Source organism: Solenopsis invicta, chromosome 15 (genome assembly GCF_016802725.1).
Source record: "Solenopsis invicta isolate M01_SB chromosome 15, UNIL_Sinv_3.0, whole genome shotgun sequence".
Lineage (NCBI taxonomy): Eukaryota > Metazoa > Arthropoda > Insecta > Hymenoptera > Formicidae > Solenopsis > Solenopsis invicta.
This window is the reverse complement of record NC_052678.1, coordinates 11,038,016-11,064,168: the sequence shown is the minus strand read 5'-3', so window position 1 is coordinate 11,064,168 and position 26,153 is coordinate 11,038,016. Positions and strand designations below refer to the sequence as shown.

The window sequence follows — 26,153 nt, the reverse complement described above, 5'->3', positions numbered from 1 at the left end:
TGTATCAATAAGTTATTTATTTTTGAATCTATTTTTTTGCATCGATATAAAATCATTTTTAACTCTCCGTTTATTTTCTATTTTACTTTCTAATTTTTAGAACAAGAAAATGATAGAAAGTCAAAGAAGGTAGAGTTTAAAATTAAACTACATCAATGCAAACGGAATTATACACAAACGTTAGAATTATAAAACAATGTTTTGTTACGTTTATTTAGAGGGAAGATTATGGTACAAATTCGTTATCTCTCTTGATTCGTATCAGGTTCGGAAAACACTTTGTCCAAGAGTTCAGAACACATGTCTATCTCATCTTGATTTTCCACAGGTTTTAATTCTGTCAACAATTGCTCCAAAGTAGACCTTAAACACAATTGTGATCGACGGCATTCCTTCAGCGCCGGTAAAAAGTTATCGTTCACCATACTACTAAGCACTCGCAGCAATTGTTCCCTATAACAAAAAAATACTCGATTTATATCGATTGTGAGGGAAATAATGTTAAAAATCATTTTTAAACTCTTAAAGATACTATTTTATCCTGTTACCTGACAGTTGGCTGTAAATCTATTCTACCCAGCAATCCTGCCGCTTGCTCAATGAATCCCATTTTTATCAAAGTATATTTCATGTCATTTGAATCACTCTTACTGCACAAACTAGAAAGTAAAAATGCAGACTTTATCTGTAGTTTTTCCACTGGGCTCTGCATTGCTCGCAAAAGCACCGAGTAACCATCGTGCGTATCCATATACTTTAATGACGCTGGATGTCCCCTGACTATACCTACATTCAAAATATAAATTACATAATAAAATAAAAAGACCGAGCCTTCTGTCGTTCTGTTACTTACATGACACCGCGTATAGAGCTTTTATTCTGGCCTGTTCCGATGGATCTGTATCAATTATAGACAATAATACAGGAAATACTCCAGCCTCTAATAGTTTGTCTTGACAAAACGGGTTATTTTGTGCCAACTCGGCGATAATATCGGCTATCCGCCATCTGATGCTACTATGCGAGGAATTTAGGCATGGTTGAAATACTGAAAAACCTCCTATCTTATAAAAATCATTGGCTATGTCGATATTGTCTACAAAATCGGCCATCCTCTCCAACACATTCTCATACTCTGACAAATCATCGTCCACTCGTAGATTGACGACATTAGACAAGACTTGTATAGCTTTCTGTAGTTCTTCTATTACATTCACTGTTAACGATGATAACGCTTCATTCAAGAATGTTTTTTTCTGCAAAGTATAAATATATATATATATATATATATATATATATATATATATATATATATATATATATATATATATATATATATATATATATATATATATATATATATATATATATATATATATCATTAAATATAAACAACAAATATGTAACATATATAAGTTAAAGTTAAATTTCATACTTCTTCGTCCAAAGGATAGATTGGCGGTTTATTCTCAGAATCTTCAGATTGTGCTGCATCCATAGCATATTTGAGCAAGCCTTGCAAATTAGTCGGTTGCCTCGGTTGATTTGCTAGCGGTTGCGGTGGAATTTGTTCGGCATTGGAAGTTGAGGGACCTTCGATAGACAGTGGTCTAGCACTGCTTTTCGATTGACTTTGCCTGGTATCTTTTTTCGGTTCTCTATTCTCAGGACTGAGGCAAAAAATCATGTTTATGTGAAAAGTGGTTAAATTCAGGTTAGTCAAAGTAACATTAATACGTACTTGCTCATTTTGACGCTATTTTGTTTAGCGAATGATGTACCCATTAACTGGTTCAACGCCACTCGAAACTGATTTCCTCGCGATCAATTCTCAACTAATTATTCTGAATCATTGCACTTCTTTTTATGGTATTTTATATTTCTGTATATTTCCTGAAATTCCTCATATACGAGATGTCGCACTACAATTGTAAGACTACGTCAAACCTGAGTTTCATATCTAAATATTCATGCATCATGACTGTGAAGTGTACATGTATTGTCTTGTATTGTCTGGTAGAGTAGAATAATAGTATTATATCAAAGTATGTAATCGAAAAGAAATTTATAATAAACTTTGGAAATTGGAATAATTAAATAAATTTTAATTTAATTTTAATTAGAACCGTATGTTGATAAAGTCACTGCTATCTTTATCTATCCTCAAAATCTTTGTAAAATCAGATATAATTGCAATGTTTAATAATATTTTAATTTTAAAATATCAATAAAGTATTAAGAAAAAATAATCAGGTGAAAGATGTTAACATTTTAAGAAATAAATGAAATATGATGAGATAAGATGGTGCTACAAGTGAAAAGTTTAGGTACTGCCATTTTATAAAGCTTTTTTCTCACAAGTAAATATATTTTATTTTTAGTCATACATGTGTTTCATTCAAATCAATGAGAAGAAAAAGGAAATTTATATACAATACTTATACATATCTAAATATTAAAACACAGACACAGTATGCAATTTTAATTATATTAAATATACATATTTTCCACGTTCTTATTCTAAAAGGATACTATAACATAATAAGATGTATATATCATTTATACTGCAATAATATTGTTTTTAATAATATAGAATGTTCCAAATATATTTAAATTAATATATATGACAACATAAAGCTTTTTCCTTTTTATAGCCTTTTTTTTTTATACAACATACAATATTGATTCCTATGAAACTTTTGTCCAAAAATGCAGTTACATGTTATGTGATTTAATGAAGTGAACGCATTGAATAGTTTTCCCAATTAAACAAAATAATGTGGTTTCTTCACTATTATGCCATATTCTGCAACCGCTGGTGTCAAATCTTCCATAGTCAGAGTATAACGGCGGTCTTTTCCCTTTGTCTTTGTATTTTGATTGGCACCACGTGTTTTACAATGCTGCAGTGCATCGTTAGCAATTTCTGAGATAAACTTTTGTGCTGCTAAGGATACTAGGCGTACTCTAAAATAATAAGTTGTATAATATTATTAGATAATTTATTAAGCAGATTTACTAAATGGATATTAAATCTTTGGGGTCAACAAAATTCTTAACCAATATAAAGCTTATTTTAATATAGCATAAACATAAGATCATAAGCTGTAAGTCATGGTTCTACATTCATTTCTAACAATGAGGTTTTAGTTTTAAAGCACATTACCTTAAGCCTTATGATCCTACATTATATTATTGTAGAATAGACTTAAGGTGATTTAAATAATATCTCATTCATACTTACATTCTAGGATCAGTAGTGTTGAAACCAGCTGTATGCAAGTAATGCTCAGTGATGGCATCAGGTACCTAACATCAACATTGTAGAATATAATAATTCCTTTAATATGGAATATGTAAACATAATTGGTCCAAAATACAAAACTTATTTCTTTAGAGAATTTCATTCAAGAAAAAAGTGGATTGATACCGTGGGTGTATAATCCTCCAACTGCAAAAGGAAATCTGACAATGGTTGTCCTGCAGTCTTGATTTCTTCGTTGTAAATCGGTGGTGTTTCTCTTCCAAAATTCTCTGCCATTTTTTGCGTAATGCGAAATAAAATTGCTCTATAAATTCCTAACCTAAATCACTAAACGCGAAAACGAATAGTTTTGTTGTTCTATAATTTAACTCTCTTTGTTAAATTTCCGTCTTTTGTTTTATAAATATCTTCTCTGCAAAGCAGAATAAGACTTTGGAGAAACAAGAAATTTTTTTTTCCTACACAACTCACATGGATAATGGACGCGTAAACTACATTGAACAGTGCAACACAGGCTGTGTTCCGTTTTTACTGGCAGTACTGAAAATTTATAGTTCACGTCACATATACTATACATTTTCAGTACTGGCAGTTAATATCGGAACATAGCCACAGTATGTCTGCACCGTGTTACACTATTTGTCCAAAAGAAGCTCGTCTAATGTATGTACACTTTTGCACTCTCCCCTCTTCTCATTGCGCGAGTCCGTCTTAACAAGAACATAAAAGAGGCTCTCCTCTTGGATACATACAGTGAAATATCAACAAGCAAGGTCTATTGCTACACTAACAACACCATAAATACATCAATGTGTAACATATGAGAGATATTTCTACGTATAACACTTCAAACTCAACTTGTCCACTCTCCGTTTTCTTTCTGCTTTAATACAATTCATTTAAGTGTACTTGGTGTAGGAATTGCAACAATCTTGACCAATCAGATGTTGCACACCGACCTAGTACGCTTCTTTAATTGGCCGATACATCACTAGCTACACTCGATTAATGAGCATCACTGTACATAAATGCATGTAAAGAATTATTCTCATAATCTAACCTAACCCTGATCGAAGCATCGTGTTTTAAATCAACGATATCAACAAATTATAAAAAATGCGGCTATAATAGCAAAAAAAAACTTATACACATTATAATTGATCACTTAATTCAAAATATTATTGAATAATTATTATTCAATACGTAAGCCAACAATAGAATGGGAATGAAAGCGTGATCAACGTGATTCGCGCCAAATTGCAATTTTTGTTTATAACAAAAATTTCTAATGTAAGTTAATACGTATATATACATACACACACATACACACATATATATATATAAAATTTGCGTTGAAAAATGTTTGTGATAGTTGATATGGCTACAAAGTAACTTATGTAATTATTATTGTTAATATAACATAATGATCTTTTTAAGGATGGCATCTGAGGATGTAAATTCTCATACAATACTAGCTTCTTCGGAAGAGGCTGGCCAGCCTGTTACCAGTACCTCGCAGGAAAGTATCAATAAGGATGCTAACCCGACTAAGCTACAGACTCAAGTAAATCCAACGAGTAATCAACAAAGGATACAGCTACGCAAGCAGCAGACATACAACTGGCCACAAGAAAAGAAATTGTTAAAACTTGCAAATTACAGTGCTTGTCAAGTGGAGGAATGCAAATGTACGGGCTGGAAGAGCATGCAGCCACTTATAAGATCACCAAAGGGCGAGATACAGACGCCTGTCATAAACTTTTCTGATCCATGCAAGATATGTACTCATCTTTTAGAAAGTCACATTAAGCATCTACCAATTCAATCTGACAAAGAAATCAACAGATTATTGGGTATGGCTATCGATGCAGACAATATTTTAACATGTACACACAGGGAAACTGATCCTGATACTAAGAAAGTTTATTTTTATTTGTACAAATTGTTAAGAAATTGTATTTTATCTATATCAAAGCCAGCCATAGATGGCCCATTGGGACTACCACCATTTGAAAGACCTTGTATAGCAAAGGCAATAGTAAACTTTATTACATTCAAGTTTAGTCATTTGTCACCAGCTGAATGGCAAACTATATGTGATATGACAAAGATGTTTTTACACTGTGTAAATTTTTGGAATTTTGAAGCACCTAGTGCCAAGCAAGCAACACTTAACGCTGATGAAACTCCTGCTTACAAAATTAATTTTACTCGCTGGCTAGTCTTCTGTCATGTGCCTGCATTTTGTGACTCTTTACCACATCACGACACTTCTTTCTCCTTTGGGAAAACTCTGTTGCAAGCTGTATTTAAACAACTTCATAGAGAACTAGTGAATAAGTGTCACAATGAAAGAGACAGAATAACGCCAGAGAAGAGAGTTATGGTTTTAACACATTTTCCTAAGTATGTATTAAATTTTTTTTATACATTTTTATTTTTTATAATTATAATTAATATTCTTAATATTCTTAAAAAGCTGTGTTTTAAATCCGGCAAATATTTGGCGCGCAGTTTAGGAAATCTTAATGTTTATAAATTCATCTAGAAAATTATTGAGCAGTAAGAACTGTTTTCGATCAGTATTGTCATTTGTTGTTTTTGATTTTAATTTGTTGTTATACTTCCTCATATCACATTAGGTCATATTGTCAAGATTTGTTTGTATTGTATATACGCGTTGGTTGAAAATGCCACTCATGTAACATCACCGGTTATTGCGATAAATATTAGTGTCTCAGAGGTCAAACTGTCCTTAAACAGCTTTAGTCTTAACAGCCTTCTCGAATAGTAAGGAGATCCAAGTTCAAACTCTGATTGAGGTAATATTTTTCGCAATAAATTTTTTTTAGTTTTTCATGATTAGGGAGGTTTGTAGAGATGTGTATAAGTATAAAAAATTATTAAATTGATTAGCAATTTAATTTCGTAATATTACATTTTTCTTAAAAAGCTGTGTTTTAAATCCGGCGCGCAATTTGGAAAATCTAGTAAATGTTTATAAATTTATTTAGAAAATTATTGAGCACTAAAAATTGCTTTTGACCAGTACTGCCATTTTTCGTTATTTTGATTTGTTGTTACACTTCCTATTATATTAAGATTTGTTTCTGTCATAATTATAAATTATTACACAATCCTTTGTGTTTAAGGTTTCTTTCGATGCTGGAAGTTGAGATTTATTCTGATAATTCACCAATGTGGGATCCTGAATTTAAACAAGTACTACCATCTCATCTGCAAGCTATCCTGGAATCAAAGGCACAACCAACAAGAAAGACAGGAGAATTCGAGAAGGTCACTGTTACACCAAATGATAAAGATAATTATACAACTATAAATATTAGTCCGGGAATACGAAGATTTCCCGAAAAACGTTCTTATTCCGAAGGACGACCTGATATGAGAAAAAGGAAAAGTGAAGAGGCTTTCGAGGATTTGCCAGACAAAACTGTTGCTGAAATTGTTACGACTATTAATGACCCCAACTATATGTGTGGACCTGACGCGGTATTTCCTCCGGATGTTCCTCGAGACGAAACTGCTAAAATTGAAGAAAGCAAAAAAATCATAGAGTTCCATGTAGTCGGAAATAGCCTGACGCAACCTGTGTCTAAACAAACTATGCTTTGGCTGATAGGATTACATAATGTATTCAGCCATCAATTAGTTAGAATGCCCAAAGAATATATATCTCAATTCGTTTTCGATCCGTGAGTATTATTCGAAAATAGTAATATATTGTAATAATTTATTGTAAGAACTTTTGTCTAGCGATAATTCATTGTTTATCACGCAGGAAGCACAAAACATTGGCTCTGATAAAAAGTGGTCGTCCAATCGGCGGTATTTGTTTTCGCATGTTTCCTACTCAGGGTTTTACCGAAATAGTATTTTGCGCTGTTACGAGCCAAGAGCAAGTAAAAGGCTATGGAACGCATTTAATGAATATGCTGAAAGATTATCATATCAAAAACAACGTGTTGCATTTTCTTACGTTCGCAGATGAATTTGCTATTGGATACTTTAAAAAGCAAGGATTTAGTAAAGATATAAAACTACCAAAGCCAATGTATCAAGGATATATCAAAGATTACGAAGGAGCGACGTTGATGCACTGTGAATTAAATGCTAAAATAGTATATACCGAATTTACAGCGGTACTAAGGAAACAAAAAGAAATCGTCAAGAAGTTAATTTATCAGAGGCAACAGGAAATACAAAAGATTCATCCGGGCTTAACATGCTTCAAAGATGGTGTAAAAAGCATTCCCATCGAATCCATTCCAGGAATTCGCGAAACTGGATGGAAGAATTACGCTCAAACGAGGACAAGAGGCGTGGCCAAAGGAACGCAAAATTCAGAACTTGTAGATTGCATAGATATGTCAGACTCTCTTTTTAACGCCTTGAATAACGTTTTAAATAGCGTGAAAAGCCATAGTACAGCTTGGCCATTTCTGGAACCTGTGGACAAAGACGACGTTCCAGACTACTATGATCATATAAAATATCCAATGGGTAAGCACAGAAAATATACATATTGAAACGCTTTTGGATAATCAAGTATTAAATATTAATAAATTAATAAATAATTAAATATTAATAAATAACTTGCGTTAAATGAAAAAACTTATTAATAAGTCAAATACTAGCATGATAGTCAAATACTACATGATTTTTATATATTACAGATCTCAAGACTATGGAAGAACGTCTAAAGTCTAAATACTATGTAACTAGAAGATTATTTATCGCAGACATGACACGAATTTTCACGAATTGTAGATTGTACAACAGCCACGAGACTGATTATTATCGTTGCGCCAATGCTCTGGAAAAATACTTTCAGACACGTATGAAAGAGATTGGTCTGTGGGACAAGTAGAATTTTTAAGAATGTCTTGTGATATATTATTAACAAATATAAAAACAATAATAAATTTTGTTTATTTATTCCTCTATTATTACCTGCTTAGCACAATTATCAATACTTTCAATTAAATTTAATAATATTTCTTCGAGAATATTTACAACAAAAAAAATTAAAATTTTTTATTTCAATTATAAAATTTTCGTAATTTAATACTTGATATTATATATACAAAACTAATGTAATAAAACTGAGATTTAATATTTTTCTTGTAAAATATAAAATACTGTTATGCTAAATATTGCATCATAATTATATATGTTATTTTCTTAAAAAGAAACAACATGGGAAAAGGTATAATTGAAACCTACTTAATTATTATAATAACATGTATAACAATTACAAAATATTTATTATGTTAAATATTAGGTATTTTACAAATTATTTTGCATTTTCACAAGGCACTAGCTGTATGTATATACATGTAGATATAGTATTATATGTATATATCTGTTGCATCAAAGCAGCTTAGCAGCAACGTTTCGCGGAAAACGTGGTAGGCGTCAGCTGACTACATTTGTCAGCATCTAATCAATGTCGGTTAACGTATTTTTTTTCAATCTTTGTCCGGTTGACGTATTTTTTTCAATCTTTGTCCGATTGACGTATTTTTTTTCTCGCTGTACGAGAATATTATGCATATAACAAATATTTAAAGCCATTTTAATATGGCAAGCCATTTGACTTTTTAATAGCATAATAGAAATGTTCTCTAATATTAATGTTTTAAAAAAATAATTGTCTCAATAAAATTATGTTAACTCAATAAAATGAGTTTAAATAAATAATTAAAATTATGTACAGACATAAAAATAATTTCACGAATTAAAATTATGAACGCAACATAATAGAAATACGGAATTATTTTTGTCGCTACATAATTTTAATTCATGGAATTATTATTAAGTCGCAACATAATCTTAATTCGTCAAATTATTATTATGCCTTAACATAATTTTAATTCATCGAATTATTATTATACCGCGACATAATGAAAATTCTGAATTTCTATTATGTCTTGACGTAATTTTAATTCGTCAAATTATTATTATGTTGCAACATAATTTTAATTCGTCGAATTATTATTATGTCGCGACATAATTTTAATACGTCATAGAGAAATTTGAGTATCTTAATATTGGCAGCACTGAGAATCCGTGGTATGTTCGGTAAACCCGTAAATTGTATAGTGTTGCAATACTATACAGTTTACTGGTTTACTGAACATACCACGAATTCTCAGTGCTGCCAATATTAAGATATTCAAATTTCTCTATGCCGAATTAAAATTATGTCGCGACATAATAATAATTCGACGAATTAAAATTACGTCAAGACATAATAAAAATTCAGAATTTTCATTATGTCGCGGTATAATAATAATTCGATGAATTAAAATTATGTCAAGGCATAATGATAATTCGTCGAATTGAAATTGTGTCGCGACGTAATAATAATTCCTTGAATTAAAATTATGTATTGATTTAAAAATAATTCCGTATTTCTATTATGTTGCGTTCATAATTTTAATTCGTGCAATTATTATTATGTCTGGTTATATTAAGAATTCGTAATTTTTATTATGGCCATAAAAGTAATTGCGAATTCTTTTTATGTCGAGACATAATTTTAATTGGATGATTTAAAATTGTATTGTAACATAATAATAATTTCCCGTATTAAAATTATGTCATGACATAATAATAATTCCATGAATTAAAATTATGTCGAAACATAATAATAATTCCCAATTATTATTATGTCGTGACATAATTTTAATTGTACGAATTAAAATTATGTTGCGACATAATAATATTTCTGAATTTCTATTATATCTTGACATAATTTTAATTCGTCGATTTATTATTATATTGCAACATAATTTTAATTGGTCGAATTATTATTATGCCGACATAATTTTAATTCATTGAATTTTTATTATGTCACGATATAATTTTATTTTGATATAGAGTAATATCTCTATACAGAATTAACATTATGTCGAAATATAATAATAATTCGGTGAATGAAAAATTATGTCAAGATATAATAAAAATTCAGAATTATTATTATGTCACAGTATAATAATTTCATGAATTAAAATTATGTAGCGACAAAAATAATTCCGTATTTCTATTATGTTGCGTTCATAATTTTAATTCGTGGAATTATTTTTATGTCTGTACATAATTTTAATTATTTATTTAAACTCATTTTATCGAGTTGACATAATTTTATTGAGACAATTACTTTTTAAAACATTAATATTAGAGAACATTTCTATTATGCTATTAAAAAGTCAAATGGCTTGCCATATTTTAATGCTCACGCGATAACCAATCATCTTCAGGTATATATTATAGTCTTTCCAGAATAACAGAAAGCGATTGGTTAGTATATACGTGGACGTGTATTACCTCACAGCGTGATTGCATTTGGTTGCATTTCTTGGCTGTGTTCCGATATTAACTGCCAGTACTGAAAATGTATAGTATATGTGACGTGAACTATAAATTTTCAGTACTGCCAGTAAAAACGGAACACAGCCCTTATTGTAGCAGCACACAACATTGTGTAGAAACCATTAGGGGACAGTTCATATAACCTGATCTGTCAAAAACTATCCTATATATATCGATGTAATAATAACATAATAAATTGTAGAGAATCATAGAGAGTCATAGAGAATGCTGGTTTATATGGCATGAGAATTGTGCAGCTATCATAATTGTTTATTGAAATCAGAATATTACTAACGAATAATTGAATAAAATATATTAGCGAGAGTAGAAACATATTTAACTTGGTTCACGTAACATTTGCAATTTAATTTCATTGTATTCGGAAAGAAACTAGTAATGCGTGTATAAATTCATGTGAGTTTTATTTCGAAATATTGTTAAAACAATTACTGATACGATAAAACTGATTCATGTACAAATACAACAGTTAATCCAATAATATGAATATTATAATGACTTTTTTTACAGAATGGCTTCCGAGGACGTCATTTCTAATACAGCTTCTTCGGAAGAGACTGGACAACCAGTTACCAGTACCTTGCAACAAGAAAGTAATAAGGATGCAAATTCAGCTAACAATAAGCCACAGACTCAAGTAAATCGAACAAGTAATCTCCAAAGGATACACCAACGCAAACAGCAGACGTACAGCTGGCCGCAAGAAAAGAAATTATTAAAGCTTGCAAATTACAGTGCTTGTCAAGTGGAGGAATGCAAATGCACAGGCTGGAAAAATGCGCAGCCAATTATAAAATCACCAAAGGGTGAGATACAGCAGCCTGTTATAAATTTTTTTGATCCATGCAAGATGTGCACTCATCCTTTAGAAAATCACATCAAACATCTACCTGTTCATTCTGAGGAAGAAATCAATAGATTATTGGGAATGACTATCGATGCGGACAATATTTTTGCATGTACGCACAGGGAGGCAGATCCTGATACCAAGAAAGTATATATTTATTTGTATAAATTGTTGAGAAATTGTATTCTGTCTATGACAAAGCCAACAGTGGAAGGTCCATTAGGGCAGCCACCATTTGAGAAACCTAACATAGCGAGAGCAGTAACAAACTTTGTTTTGTATAAATTTAGTCATTTGCCACAGAAAGAATGTGTGGCTATGTATGACTTGGCAAAAATGCTTTTACACTGCCTGAATTTTTGGAATTTTGAAGCACCTAGTGCCAGACGGTTGACAATTAATGTGGATGAAGCTCCCACTTACAAAATCAATTATACCCGCTGGCTCGTTTTTTGTCACGTGCCTGCATTTTGTGACTCCTTGCCGCATTACGACACTCCTTTGGTTTTTGGGAAAACTCTATTACAAGCTGTCTTTAGATCAGTTTGCAGACAATTAATGGATAAGTGTAATAATGAAAGAGACAGAATAGCACCGGAGAAAAGAGTTTTAGTTTTAACGCATTTTCCCAAGTATGTTCCAAATTTCTTTTCCATTTCTTGCATATACATAATTTATAGATATTAAGGTAAATGTTAATTATAATATTTTATATTCAAGATTTCTTTCCTTGTTGGAAGTAGAAATTTACTCTGATAACTCTCCCATTTGGGATCCTGAATTTAAACCACCTCTGCCTTCTCACGTTCAAACTGCCTTGGAAACAAAGGCGCATCAAGGAAGGAAAACTGGAGAATTTGAGAAGGTTACTGTTGCTCCGAATGAGAAAGACAATTTTACAACAATAAATATTAGCCCTGGAGTTAAGAAAATCCAGGAGAAACGTCCTAACGAAAGTCGTCTTGATGCAAAGAGGCGAAAAAATGAAGAAACTTTTGAGGATCTGCCAGCTGAAACTATTGCTGAAATTGTTGAATCTATTAATGACACTAATTATATGTCTGGTTCTGATGCAGTATTTCCACCAAACGTGCCACGGGACGAAACCGCCAAGATGGAAGAAAGTAAAAAGATAATAGAGTTTCATGTAGTCGGAAATAGCCTTACACGACCAGTGTCTAAACAGACTATGCTTTGGCTAATAGGACTACAAGATGTGTTCAGCCATCAATTACCAAGAACTCCCAAAGAATACATTACTCAGCTTGTTTTTGATCCGTGAGTAATAAAAATCTTGTGTCAAAGAAAATGTGTCTAATAATATCAATAAGTACGTTAAATAATTTTACATATTTATGCATCCTTAATAATAATATTCTTTCTCTTATAGAAAGCATAAAACACTAGCCTTGATAAAGGATGGTCGTCCAATCGGTGGGATTTGTTTTTGCATGTTTCCAAGTCAAGGTTTTACAGAAATAGTGTTTTGCGCTGTTACGAGCCACGAGCAAGTAAAAGGCTATGGGACGCACTTAATGAACATGTTAAAAGATTATCACATTAAAAATAACATACTGCATTTTCTTACATTTGCGGATGACTTCGCTATTGGATATTTTAAGAAGCAGGGATTTAGCAAGGATATAAAACTACCCAAATCGGTGCACCAGGGATATATTAAATATTACGTGGGGGCAACCTTAATGCATTGCGAACTGAATCCGAAAATTGTATATACCGAATTTACAGCAGTTATCAGGAAACAAAAGGAAATAGTGAAAAAGCTAATTCACCAGAGACATCAGGAAATACAGAAAGTGCATCCCGGTTTAACGTGTTTTAAGGAAGGTTTAAGGGGCATCCCCATCGAGTGTATTCCAGGAATTCACGAAACCGGATGGAAAAGTTGCGCTCAAACTAGAACGAGGGGTGTGACAAAAGGAATGCAAGGTCCAGAACCGATAGATACGAGTTTAGATATGCCAGATTCTCTATGTAATACATTAAATGGTGTTCTGAACAGTGTGAAAAAACACAGCACAGCGTGGCCTTTTTTGGAACCTGTAGATAAGAATGACGTTCCAGATTACTACGATCACATAAAATATCCTATGGGTAAGTTTCAGAAAAAAACTTTTTTATCTACACATTTAACTGATTAATCGTATATAGTATGATTTATAATTACCTAATCATCATCCGAAAAAAAACCAATTGAGTACAATAAATTAAAATGTAATGACATATATGTGCATGTGCGTACGTGCATGTATGTGTGTATAAATAAATCTATATAATACATATTTATCCATGTTATAGATCTCAAGACGATGCAAGAACGCTTGAATTCGGGATACTACGTAATAAAGAGATTATTTATAGCAGATATGTTACGGATTTTCATCAACTGTAGATTGTATAATAGTCCTGACACTGAATATTACCGTTGTGCCAATGCCTTGGAAAAATACTTTCAAACGCGTATGAAAGAAGTCGGACTTTGGGATAAGTAGAATTTTTAAGACTATTATAATAGCAACAATGTTGGCAATGATGACTTCCTAATTTATTCTTATTATAAAGTATTATTGCTTGACAAAGAAGGTCCATATCTTGAAATCATACTGCTTTTTGTGCAATATTTGTATAAAGAGTAAATTAAATAGATATCTACACATGTGTGGAAGTATGTGTTGGAATAATTAAAAAATAGATGAGAGAAATTTTTATGTCCGTAGTACTGCGTGTTCTTCGAGTATCTCTCATTTTTTGTGTTCTTTAAAATGTGTTTTATTACATTTGTTTCAATTGATGTTTTCAGATACTTACATATATATTCTGAGATGCATCTCACGTTAATTGAATATGTACATGCGCGTGTATATGTGTGTATTTAAATGCATTTAGCTGCAGAGCAGATATAGCTTATCCAATCTTAATCACATATTTCACATATTGATTATGCGAATTATTTATATATGTGGCCTTTTTAATATGTTACACTATGTAGCATTACGATGTTAAAAATATCAAGAATGGTTTATGCAAAAACTTTAGACTGAGGTGGATACTTAATTTCACAGCCTAATTAATATCATTAGTCGAGCAGTTAATTAAGAAGCGTAATACAGCAATTATAAAGATCGCTCTAGTGGGTGATCAGTCTACGGAACAGTAAATCTCTGTAATGCACGTTGGTTTGTAAAGTATTCTTAAAGGAATAAAGCTTGTTATCTAGAAATGACGTGAATGAGATAGAATAACAGCAGTCAAATTTGCGTTATACGTTAGATATGTTCTTATCAAAATTAGTATACATATATACATGTGTGTGTATGGGTGTGTGTGTGTATAAATATATAAAAATTTTGATAAGAATGTTTTGATCATGTTATTATGAATTGATAATATAAATTGTTTGAATAATTCTACAACACAGTAATAAAGGATAATAAAACTTAAAAGGCCAATATAATTATATCATATTCTTCTAAAAATATATAACATTATTTCTTAAATGTTTCATGAAACTGCGAGCATTTTCATTATGTATTTTTAGAAAAGTGCACACATTTAGGGAGACAATTTAGAACACTTAAGACTTTTTAGCGCGTTAATATGTCCTTATGATCTTTCCTTACTTTTTTCGTTTTTTGTTTAATTTTGTTAATTTATGACATATTTGGAGAGGACTTATTGAACGAATAATAGCTATAATTGAATCATAGAATCTTGTTAGCTTGATTCGTTTTTAGATTTCAATGACACAAATTTTTTATCTTTGAATAAAATTTGTTCGCTTGGAAAATTTTTGCAAATGGAATTACATTCTTTCTACACGTTATGTTTAAAAAGATTGTGTAGCCAGTGTAGATTTACAGAGAGATCACTGTGACTACAAGAACGCAGAAAAATGCATGCTCTAATTACTACGCTAGAACTTCATGCATTTATTGAGGAAAACACTACAAGCTGCCAGTTATAATTGGCATACATTAAAGAGCAATTAAGTCTTTTATTTAAAAAGATGTGTACATATTGCTCTCTAAAGAGCAAGAAATGAATGTTAGCTGAATTGAATTCTACTTTGTTTCACAATATGTAGTTATGACAAAATGCAATTTTAATACATGTATTACATTCTGTTATACTATACTTGTAAAAATGAAACTTACTTTTCTTACATATTCTTACCCACATTATTTTTAATGCTAAAAATTATGCTATGTTAACTATATTGAAAGCTATGTATATATATTTTATATTTTACATTTACAAATTATATTCTCGTTATTAATACATTCACTATGTAATTTACAAATTTATAAACAAGTTTTATTAAATTAGTTAACTTGTAAATTTTTTTTTTTTTAACGACAATCGCAAGTATTCTTTGTATATCTATTAATATAAAGGAAATCTATTACTCTTAAGCCAATTTGAAATGTTATTGCTCTTAAGTCGTCGTATAAAAACGGATAGGTATATTCGCGTGGATCTGTGGGCGGAAGAGGGAGAGCTCATATAAAGCAACTCTTCTAGGAAGAAACGCAATGCTTCAGAAGCCAATGCCACGCGAGAACGTTGTACCATCTAGTCTCTTGGTTATCCTATTTATTTATTTGCTAGATTCGCGTCCTGTTTTAACGTTATCGTAAAATCATTCGTTTAATATTATTCTAAAATGTGTGACGACGACGTGGCCGCGTTAGTGATTGACAATGGATCGGGAATGTGCAAAGCCGGATTTGCCGGGGACGACGCTCCTCGAGCTGTATTTCCCTCTATCGTTGGAAGACCTCGATATCAGGTATATAGATAAATGAGTTACACACACAAATCTATATAATTGAGTATATTATATTCTAATGAAGAGTATTTTTAGGGAATTATGGTCGGCATGGGACAAAAGGACAGTTACGTAGGCGACGAGGCGCAGAGTAAACGGGGAGTTCTCACTGTTAAATATCCTATAGAGCACGGTATCGTTACCAATTGGGACGACATGGAGAAGATCTGGCATCATACATTTTACAACGAGTTAAGAGTCGCGCCGGAAGAGCATCCCGTTTTGTTGACGGAAGCTCCCCTGAATCCTAAAGCCAATCGCGAGAAAATGACGCAAATCATGTTCGAGACCTTCAATACTCCGGCAATGTACGTTGCCATTCAGGCTGTTTTGTCTTTATACGCGTCAGGACGTACGACTGGTATAGTGCTGGACAGTGGCGACGGGGTGTCTCATACAGTACCGATTTACGAAGGTATTCCTCTCTACCTGCTTCAATTTCTCTCTGGCATCCATTAATACCATGCGATTTAAATAAAAAGGAATAATGCGAAATTTGTAAGGCGCGCGCGCGCGCGCGCTTAATGTCTTTTAAATTCTTTCTTTCTTTAGGATACGCTTTACCACATGCGATTTTGCGCTTGGATCTGGCCGGTCGCGACTTGACAGATTACTTGATGAAAATTCTGACTGAAAGAGGCTACACCTTCACAACTACCGCTGAGCGTGAAATCGTACGTGACATCAAGGAGAAGCTGTGTTATGTGGCCCTAGACTTTCAGCACGAAATGGCGACAGCCGCCGCATCGACTGCATTAGAGAAGAGTTACGAGTTACCGGATGGTCAGGTATAATACATTACATTATTTTTTTATTAAGAAGGAAATCAATCACTCTTGCAAAAAAATTTAAGATTATCAAGATTATTTTGAGAAAGAACTAGAATGTTTCAACATTTACATGGAAATTTTCAAGTTGGGCTGTCTCAACTTTACAATCAGCCAATTTTTAATTGACTTGAAAATGATGTTACGATGAACGATGAATTCTAGATAGTTAATTCAAAGAAATACGGATAACTATAGTCTGAATGTAATGAACGATGATAATAGAGAGGAGTGTACGTGCTTATTAGCATTAATCGCGCGCATTTGCGTCGAGCGAGTGTTAACTCGTCATGGGTTGGCTAGCCGCGCGGTCAGTGGACGAAGACGTAACGGGTAACGGTTTGATTCCAGGTCATCACAATCGGCAACGAGCGCTTCCGCTGTCCGGAAGCGATGTTCCAGCCGAGCTTTCTAGGCATGGAATCCTGCGGCATACACGAGACGACGTACAATTCGATCATGAAGTGCGACGTCGACATCCGCAAGGATTTATACGCCAATTCGGTGCTCTCAGGCGGCACTACCATGTATCCGGGTATCGCCGATCGGATGCAAAAGGAGATAACGGCGCTCGCGCCGCCGACCATGAAGATCAAAGTAATCGCGCCGCCCGAGAGGAAATACTCGGTATGGATCGGCGGTTCGATCCTCGCCAGCCTTAGCACGTTCCAGCAGATGTGGATCTCTAGACAGGAGTATGACGAATTAGGACCATTCATTGTGCACAGAAAATGCTTTTGAGATGCCATCGTCCGGAACGCTTCTCGACCAATATTAATCCTTGGCAGTATGCGAGATAACTGAAAGAATATTTATTTTCCGAGTAGTAATTTATTATTCCCTCAATAATTCTTTTCTTACATATATATTTTGTCATCTGTTGTGCTTCTTGAAAAATAATTGTTGAAAGCTCGCCAATAGTTTTTTTTCTTACCATTTGTTAAATAGATATTTCTAGATTGATTCGTAACGAGTGAATTTTATGTCCTATCATCGTCGATCCTCGTCTTTCACTGCATCCGCACGTACATACAAGCTTGAATTAAAGATAAATATTTTTACTTGAAACGCTTAAAAATTTATAGTATGTACATCAAACGGAGCCGTTGATTCAAAGTCTTTTATTTCTAAAATGTACTCGATGTTATATTACATAGTAGGACGTTTAAGGCGGATGTGACATTGGAAAGTTCTCCCTACGTCCCTCTTACAAACTTTCATACAACTTTTGACACACACAGTACATCTGTCGACGTAACAAAATTCTCTGTTGACGCACATACATTAGAAAATAATAATTTAAATGTAGTCTTCCTCATAGAACGTTACGTGTCGCATATATTTTATAGATGTACTAAGAACTCGATCAGTAATTCACACAGCTAGAAAAGTTATTATTTACAAGATGTTGATAATTACATTCGTAGTTTCGTAGCATCAAATGCCGCTTTTTTGTTCATGAAATTCTATTGGTTTTCATGGACGGTTAATATATTATCTTACAGAATACATATATCTACCTTAAAGAGTAGAACGTAAAAAAACTTATCTACAAAAAGAAAAATATATACAATTTTTATTTTCAATCATTCAAGATAAGTCATCATGGATCAGACATCTTAAAAAATTATCTTGTATGCAGCAGATCGTAAGATGCAAAAATAACGTATTGTTATCTGCTTGAATTATTATTTGTGTCGATCTCTTGTGTTTGTAAGTTTCTATCGTTTCTTCTTAACACAAATAAACTCGGAATTATCACAAATCATCTCGGATAGGATGCGGAATTTGATACATATTGTTGATTATTTGATACATACATATAGTTTTGCATCGCGACAGAACCGTAAAATAATTATTAACAGATATATACCAATATTTTGAGATACCACTAACAAAGAATTCGTGAAAAATTAACATACATAATTTTCTTTACTAAATATGTAATAAGCACCAAATTAGTATAGTTAATTTTAACTGAATATGTTACAAAACATCAAAAGTTTTGTACCTCGGATTGATAAAAATTAGGTTAATCACTCGACATCATTGATTTTACGTTCGTTTACAATAGTTTACAGTTGATGTTCGAGGTGGAATTTCTCCACCTGTTTCTCGGATTTTGACATTTAGTTGACGCGTTTAATACGCGTAGGAGCAAGAGTAGCAGGCGTTATACTGATATTGCTTACAATTTTACTTGTAATCCAATAGGTGTACAACATGTATCAAATGGAGAGATCTAGTTTCTTTTACAGATTTTTTTACGTGAATGTTTTCTTCGCGAAAAATCCATGTAAAAATCATTTCATTAGGCCATCAAATTTTCGCGAAGGAAATATTAATTTCGTCAAAAAATCTGTTAGTGAGAGGAAGCGCATTTTCTGAATCTTCTATACATTTGTACTGTAAATTTGGGAGTTAATTAAACGCGATTTATTTGTGACAGTGTCAAGAATATTAATTATCCTTTAATGTAATGTTAAATTATTGAGAAATGTAGAATTTATAAAATATCAAAAAAGGCTACACAAAATTAAAAAATTCATTATAATTCTTCCGTTGTGTAACATCTTTTTTTACATATATATTTTTACGAATTGTATATTATCAATGTACATGGTAGTTCTGTTAACAATTTTTTTTTTTTATAATGAATAGCAAAGAATAAATTACAAAAATAATATAAAGTACTCCAAATAATTGGAGCAGTCAAAAAGTCTTGCAAATATCAATATTGTCAACTCACTGAAAATAAAACAGAAATCACGTCTGGAATTGAAAAAATGTTCAATATGCCGGATTGATATTTCGTTATATCGTGTGATAGCTACTCAGTTACATAAATAAAATGACCAACACCGAGTACAAAATGTAAATGTATCAAACAAGTGTTGACGATGAAATTACTTAAATAAAAATGTAGAAAAAATAAACTATACTATATTGCATGTTTAAAAAGTTGATAAAAATATCTTTGGTGCCCTTATTTTGTAATGAAAAATGCTATTTCAATTATGGCGTGACAGAATGGAGGGGAAACAGTAGTATTTTCAAGTTTTTTTTTTCCTAAATTGACGATGCCAATAAAATCAGTTCTGTTCACTTTTATAAAAATTTATATCTTCTAAACTTTTCTTCTACCTGTAGATTTTCTTCTACCTGTGGAACGTTTAGGACGTCGACACTTTATTCGCGTTATATTTGACCAAGGTATGGAGAACTCACTGAAATAAAGATCACGTTAATTAATATTTAATTTAATAAATTTAAGTTAACGTAATATGTATGTTTAAAAAGTATACTTGTTCACCTTGGTGTGAAACTAGGAATAGGAGCGCCAAATGCAGTTACTGGCAAATGAGGATCTACTTGAAGAGTTTGAATTTGTTCTATATCAGGCCACAAGGACGTTATGGTTTCCTCTTCCATGGATGAGGGACAAGGACCAGTATGATTAGTATTATAGCACGTAGCTTGATGATTTTGACGTTCCTGTCGTTGTTTTAACTTTTCTATATGCCTTTGTTCCCTAATGTGATAAAATATTCAAGTCAAATAATTATAACGTACTAAAACTAAGCATATTTTAGAATATTACAATAGAGAGTTATCTTTTAACTATTACAAACCTTATCCTTTGTACATCCCATCGCTTTCTTCTCCTTTCGTCATTCTCCAACTTCAAGTGTCTTTTGTTAAAAATTTCATCATCCAAGTTCTCAGTTCCCTCCATTGTATAACAACTGGTATACACTCTTACTCTCCAATTTGGAACTTCTAACGAATTACTCGGTTCTCCTGGGCTAAATTGTTTCAAATTTAAAGTATAATTTGGATCTCCTACAGCTGTATAATAGTGTTCCTCTGTTGTGAGAAAGGACTCCTTCTTCACAAGAGATTTCGCCTTCCTGTCACTCTTTCTACTCGCATCATGTAAAGTCTGATTTAATATCTTTTCTTGCATTCCATCGTTACTGATAGTGGACGAACAAGAGAGCCCTCTTTTCTTTTTACTACCCGCAGACAAGGGAGTTGGATCAGATCGTCTCTTCTTTTTCTCCTCCCACTCAAACCTCGCCTCGTTGTTCACCTCTTGTTTCACTTCCAGTTTAATTTGATTATCGTGCGGCTCTTGTTTGACAGTGGTGATACCGCCGCTAGTGTTTAAACGTATCTTGAAGCTCTCGTGCAAGGTGTTGCTACTCTCGCACTGGTTATTTCTGTGCAGCTCACTGGTCGAAGGTACATTGACCGAATTGACACTAGTGGGCGAACAGGCGCCTAAATGGTCCGGGCCGGCAGAATTCTCGTTACACTCGGTTCTCAGCTTCTGAAGGCTCACTCGCCTTTCCATACGCTCCAAACGCAGTTTCAGCTGCAACAGACAAATACCATTCCATGATTGACACGATACCTAATGCGTCTACCGTTCTTATTACGCGTAAGGATTCAAACGTTATTTACACTTCTCGTGTATGGCCCGTACACGGTCCTTCTCTCCTCGCAAATCATGTTTAATTACTTGGCGAATCCAATCGTCTGAACGTCGTTACCCTCGCGCTCGCGAGGTTAATCCAACTCGCGCTCCGTCATTCGCGCCGTTGACGAACGGCGAAACATGTACGGCTCTTCGGGCACAATTCGAGAAATGGGACCGGACTAGCACCGGTTTTCCGCTCGCGCGATTACCTACTTTGTCGCACTAGTCGCACGACGCGATCGCGATTCCCTCTTCGACTCAACTGTCATTTTCAAATCGCGAAAACACGCAACAAGAACGTCGTCACTCCGCGCGGAGAAAACTCGTACGTCTCTCGCCCTACCATTTCATCTTTACACACACACACACACGTATTCGTTCAGTCTCACTCTCTCTCTCTCTCTCTTTTTTTCTTGCGCGCGCGGTCTCAAGTCTCAATGCGGAAGTAGCGCCACCACGTGTTGACACCGCGCAAGTTGACCTTCACGGTCAACCTGTTCCCCGCGTGGTGCATTTAGGTTAGGCAGCCTGTGAAGAGAGGGAGAGACGAAATTGACACCCGTGGGCATGAGTGCGTTTTTTTACAAAATGGTGCCAAAATCGTCGCTCGCGTATCGCGGTTAGAAAGAGCGGGATTGGCGGGCAGATGGGCGCACGGGAATATGCGCGACGCACTCGGACTCAGGTTAGGCCGGCGCGCCCAACACTTTTTATTTATCATCGACATTTGCGGAGCGAGATTGAGAATTACCGCTCGAAGCTACGTTCGTGTCTGCGGCTACAACCCTCTCATTCGATTTTCGCGTAGAAACATAAATGTAAACGAATGCTTCGAGTCCACCAACAGATCTTGATATTTCTACCTCGAAGAAAAGTAACGACGAAACACCGTCACTATAAACTCCAAGGAAAGGGTTACTTGGCGAGTAGGAATCGATTTCATCTCGCTACAAACCTCAATGTGATTTTTGCGAGCTTCTTTCGAATGGTGTGGTAGATAACTTTTGCGTTTGACGATAAAAATCCGTTGAACGCGCGCGTTAAGTTTTACGCGAGATCTTTTGGCCTCATCTCGGAATTGCCGTCTCGACGTTTCAGGTGCGCTCGCTCTCTTTCTCTCTCTCAAGTGCACGTGTAATGACGCAACTGTCGCGGGCGCTTACGCAAAAATCACGGCCGTAGGTAAACGGAATTGAAAGACAAATCGGCTTTTAAATTAAAAATTCGTTCGAAGACTCACCGTTATTCGTTTTATCGCATTCCGCATCTTTCGATTTACAATTAGGGTCAAGGATATGCTCAGATTCCCTCCGGAGTATCTCCTAAATGTCATTTTATTTTCATTGTTTACTAAATGTTAAACAAAGATTAAATGATGTCTAGGAGACACTTTGGAGAGAGGTCGAACGCGCCCTAAAGCGATCGCACTTTCGGAGAGATTAAAAGGTTCCTCGCGTAAAAATAGATTTTTATTCCTCCATCGAGGGCGTAGTTAACGATAATCAAAGACGAATGATATTAGATGGGTGCATTAAAAAAAAATCAATAGTCGGTTTCATTCTGCAAAGAATCTGTGGGGATCAGAGAAATATAAAAACATTTTTTTCATTCATAGTCACAATTAAATCACCAAATAAGCACGTGGAGCCATTGTCATCGTAAAAAAATCGCATACAACAAACTTCATTTCAAGTTACTATTGTTACAAGTTTCCAACTACCAAGTCACAAAGTGACTCGACTCCGAGATCGATCTGGCTCCACAAATTCGCAGAATGCATTTTTCTTTAATCTGACAACACTTTTCGTCGCGAAAGAGAGGCTTTTCGTTTGAAAGGGAAAAAAAAAAGAAAAAAAAAATATAAGGAAGAAAACAAGCGCGTCGTCCAGAGCGCGTACCGTCTCGTTTTCCTGGCGCAGCGCGGCGAGAAGCTTGTCCTTGGTGACGATCTGCTCGGACTGCTGCTGAATAAGGTCGAGGTGGAGCAACAGCAGCTCCTTCAGGTGCTTGACCTCGGTGAGATCATTGTGACGGGGCTCATTGCCGCGCAGCGGACTGACGCCGAGCGCGGTGGCGGCCACGGTGGCCGTCGCGGCAGCCGGCGCAGCACCGTCGGTCATGCTGGCGTACATATGATCGAAATCGCATGGGAAACTGAGGATACCGGCAGCGGCGGCGGCGGCAGCGGTAGTGGTGCTACTGCTGCTGCTACTGCTGGTGGTGATGGTCGTACTCTTGCCATCGCCGTCCACCTCTTGAAACTCCTTGTTGCGCGCGCTGGTGCAGCCACCGCCGTTGCTGCCGTTGGCACCGCTCCCGATTGTAGCGGAAGGATTGTTATTGTTGCCGCCGCCGCCGCCGCCGCTGCCCCCCCCGCCGGCATTCGTGATGGTCGCCGTCATCATAGTCGACGATATCGAGGAGGAAGACGACGACGACGATGACGATGAGGACGAGGATGACGACGACGATGACGATGACATTGCGAGAGTGTTGCTGCCGGCGCGGACGGCGTTTGCCACCGCCGGCGGTGAAGACGTTGTCGTCGTCGTTGCGTTGGACAGGTCGTTTATCGCCGCGACCATGGTGTCGCGAATTCGTTTGAAGAAGCGGCGACGATTTTCGTCTTCTTCTCCTCCTCTTCCTCTTCTTCTCCTTCGTCGACGTCGTCGTCGTCGTCGTGAAACGACGGCGCGACGTCAACAATAACGACAGTGGCGGCGTTTGTAGAGTTTCTACTGTTGATACTTTTGTTTCTTGCGTCGATACGACCGGCGTCTAGTAGCAGCGGTAGCGGCAGCGGCGGCGGCGGCGGCAGCAGCGACGTCGTCGTCGTCGTCGTCGTTGTCGTCGTCTCGGCCCCGGCACTATTATTCAGCGTGATCTCGCGACAGACCGTATCAACGATGTCGTCGTCGTCGTCGTAGTCACATCCACCTCCGTTGGACACGCGTGTCAGCGAGGACGATAACGCGTCGGCGGCGTATACGTAGCAACGACAATCGTCGTCGTCGCCGTCGCCGTCGTCGCCGCCACAAATGTGCTGTATCGTAGTCTCGCGGTAGAAATTCACTGGCGTCGTGTCGCGAGCGTCGAACGTTACGTCGCGAGGACCGTTCACGGCGCCACCGATAACGCCGCCGGTAACAACGGCCGCTACCCCACTGTTACCAGTGATAGCAGTATTATTATTATTATTATGATTATGATTATTTTTACCCCCCCTAGCCCCACCAAAGCGAAAACCGGCACCACGAGAAACAAAGACACTACCACTACCACCACTACCACCACACCACCCCACCGCCCACGCAGCTGCGGCGGCTCTCGCCGCCGCCTCCGCCTCCGCCTCCGACTCCTCTCGCTCCGACTCCGTTGTCGGTGACAGCGGTGCCGGTAGCGCTAACGACACGAGCGGCGTTGATGCGGCTGATGCGGTCGATGCTCTTCCTCTCACCGTTCACGAGTCGCTCGGATAGCGAGTCCGAGCCGACGTTTGACATCTTCTGGATGGCGCGATCGCGCTCGTGGCGCCGATGCCGCCGTCGCGGCGGCTGCCGCGAGTGCCGCGGGCATCCGCGGCCGCTTTGAGCGTACCACGCGGCGCTCGCTCCAGGCACATTAAGCGTCTCCGCGATACGCGTCTCGCGGTAACAACGCGAAAGCTGTCACCGTCACCGCTGCTGCCGATAACCGCAGCCGCCGCTACCGTTACCGCTACCGCCGCCACCGCCGCCGCCGCCGCCGCCGCCGTCGTTGTCGTTTTCGTCTCGATCGCCGTCCGTCGTTCGGCGACCACCCTTCGAGCGGACACGACGCGCGACGCGATGCGAATGGACACGAAGCGTCTTGGAGCTTTAACTTTTTCCGTCCTCTTTACCCGGTTTATACCCCGTCGCTCGAGTCGGGAAAATTCTCACGCGATGTTACGAAAACGACCGCGAGCGCCAGCGAGCACGCACGAGGTGTGCGAGCGCGGCGCCTCCGCTTCGTGTGCTTCGTGTTTACTCCAACGAGACGGAACGATATGCGCGCTACGATCGCGTTCTCGCGCTAATCGCGCTTTGTGTTATTCACCGTCAGATGCCGTCACTTACAAGTGAAGAAACGCTGGCGGCTCTGGAGCTGGAAGGCTGGAAACATAAAAAAATATTTTCCAAAGGAAAGAGTGAAAATAATTTGTGTCAGGAAATTCTTTTTTCGGACTATTACGGTTGATTTGCGACACCCAGCCGCTTTATAGGTTTCTCTTCATCTTCACAACGGGAAAGTGACTGCACATATATGGTAAGTGGTAAAAGAACGACTGATAAATTCGAATCTCATAATTATCGTGTGTGTCGCATCCGATGAAATCTTTATCAAAATTATCGAACGCCATTACAAATTTGAGATGTAAACTTTGCTATGTATACATATACAATATTTTGCAAATATATGTCTTACATCGTTTTCAAAAGTGGAGTGAA

General features: G+C 36.0%; 6 protein-coding genes across 7 annotated transcripts in view; 3 read left to right on the top strand and 3 right to left on the bottom strand.

The window, feature by feature from the left end:
* LOC105200471 (histone acetyltransferase KAT2A) overlaps window positions 1–8,208 on the top strand; it is a 36,116-nt gene extending 27,908 nt beyond the window's left edge. Inside the window, exons 1-5 of one of the 2 annotated variants that reach the window (XM_011168032.3) lie at window positions 3,939–4,555; window positions 4,703–5,671; window positions 6,418–6,978; window positions 7,065–7,786; window positions 7,960–8,208. In XM_011168032.3, the coding sequence (XP_011166334.1) occupies window positions 4,554–4,555; window positions 4,703–5,671; window positions 6,418–6,978; window positions 7,065–7,786; window positions 7,960–8,153 (2,448 nt within the window). In that variant the 5' untranslated portion in view covers window positions 3,939–4,553 and the 3' untranslated portion in view covers window positions 8,154–8,208. Of the gene's footprint in view, window positions 1–3,938; window positions 4,556–4,702; window positions 5,672–6,417; window positions 6,979–7,064; window positions 7,787–7,959 lie in introns of those variants that run through there. The other variant, XM_039457894.1, reaches the window with a different exon arrangement.
* LOC105201518 (hsp70-binding protein 1) lies at window positions 181–1,955 on the bottom strand. Its single transcript, XM_039457896.1, has 5 exons — window positions 1,742–1,955; window positions 1,436–1,670; window positions 854–1,256; window positions 549–786; window positions 181–453 (listed from the first exon to the last, which is right to left on the bottom strand). Exons 1-5 carry the CDS (start codon window positions 1,783–1,785, stop codon window positions 243–245), a joined length of 1,131 nt encoding a protein of 376 aa, XP_039313830.1. The 5' UTR covers window positions 1,786–1,955; the 3' UTR covers window positions 181–242.
* On the bottom strand, window positions 2,450–3,819 carry LOC105204264 (transcription initiation factor TFIID subunit 10). Its single transcript, XM_011173326.3, has 3 exons — window positions 3,431–3,819; window positions 3,245–3,309; window positions 2,450–2,967 (listed from the first exon to the last, which is right to left on the bottom strand). Exons 1-3 carry the CDS (start codon window positions 3,539–3,541, stop codon window positions 2,766–2,768), a joined length of 378 nt encoding a protein of 125 aa, XP_011171628.1. The 5' UTR covers window positions 3,542–3,819; the 3' UTR covers window positions 2,450–2,765.
* Window positions 8,209–10,758: 2,550 nt separating the features above from the next.
* Window positions 10,759–14,989, top strand: LOC105201512 (histone acetyltransferase KAT2A). The gene is made up of 5 exons (XM_011169543.3): window positions 10,759–11,074; window positions 11,189–12,157; window positions 12,246–12,803; window positions 12,916–13,640; window positions 13,845–14,989. The coding sequence occupies exons 2-5, from the start codon at window positions 11,190–11,192 to the stop codon at window positions 14,036–14,038; spliced, it is 2,445 nt and encodes an 814-aa protein (XP_011167845.1). The 5' UTR covers window positions 10,759–11,074; window position 11,189; the 3' UTR covers window positions 14,039–14,989.
* Window positions 14,990–15,135: 146 nt separating this feature from the next.
* Window positions 15,136–18,164, top strand: LOC105201514 (actin, clone 403). Its single transcript, XM_011169545.3, has 4 exons — window positions 15,136–16,335; window positions 16,411–16,789; window positions 16,927–17,162; window positions 17,553–18,164. The coding sequence occupies exons 1-4, from the start codon at window positions 16,210–16,212 to the stop codon at window positions 17,940–17,942; spliced, it is 1,131 nt and encodes a 376-aa protein (XP_011167847.1). The 5' UTR covers window positions 15,136–16,209; the 3' UTR covers window positions 17,943–18,164.
* A 143-nt stretch (window positions 18,165–18,307) lies between these two features.
* LOC105201513 (male-specific lethal 1 homolog) lies at window positions 18,308–26,087 on the bottom strand. The gene is given in 6 exon segments (XM_039458127.1): window positions 18,308–20,428; window positions 20,515–20,733; window positions 20,834–21,579; window positions 23,583–24,319; window positions 24,322–24,908; window positions 24,967–26,087. Coding segments are annotated over 6 exon segments (2,610 nt in total). The 5' UTR covers window positions 25,188–26,087; the 3' UTR covers window positions 18,308–20,328.
* Between the last annotated feature and the right edge of the window lie 66 nt (window positions 26,088–26,153).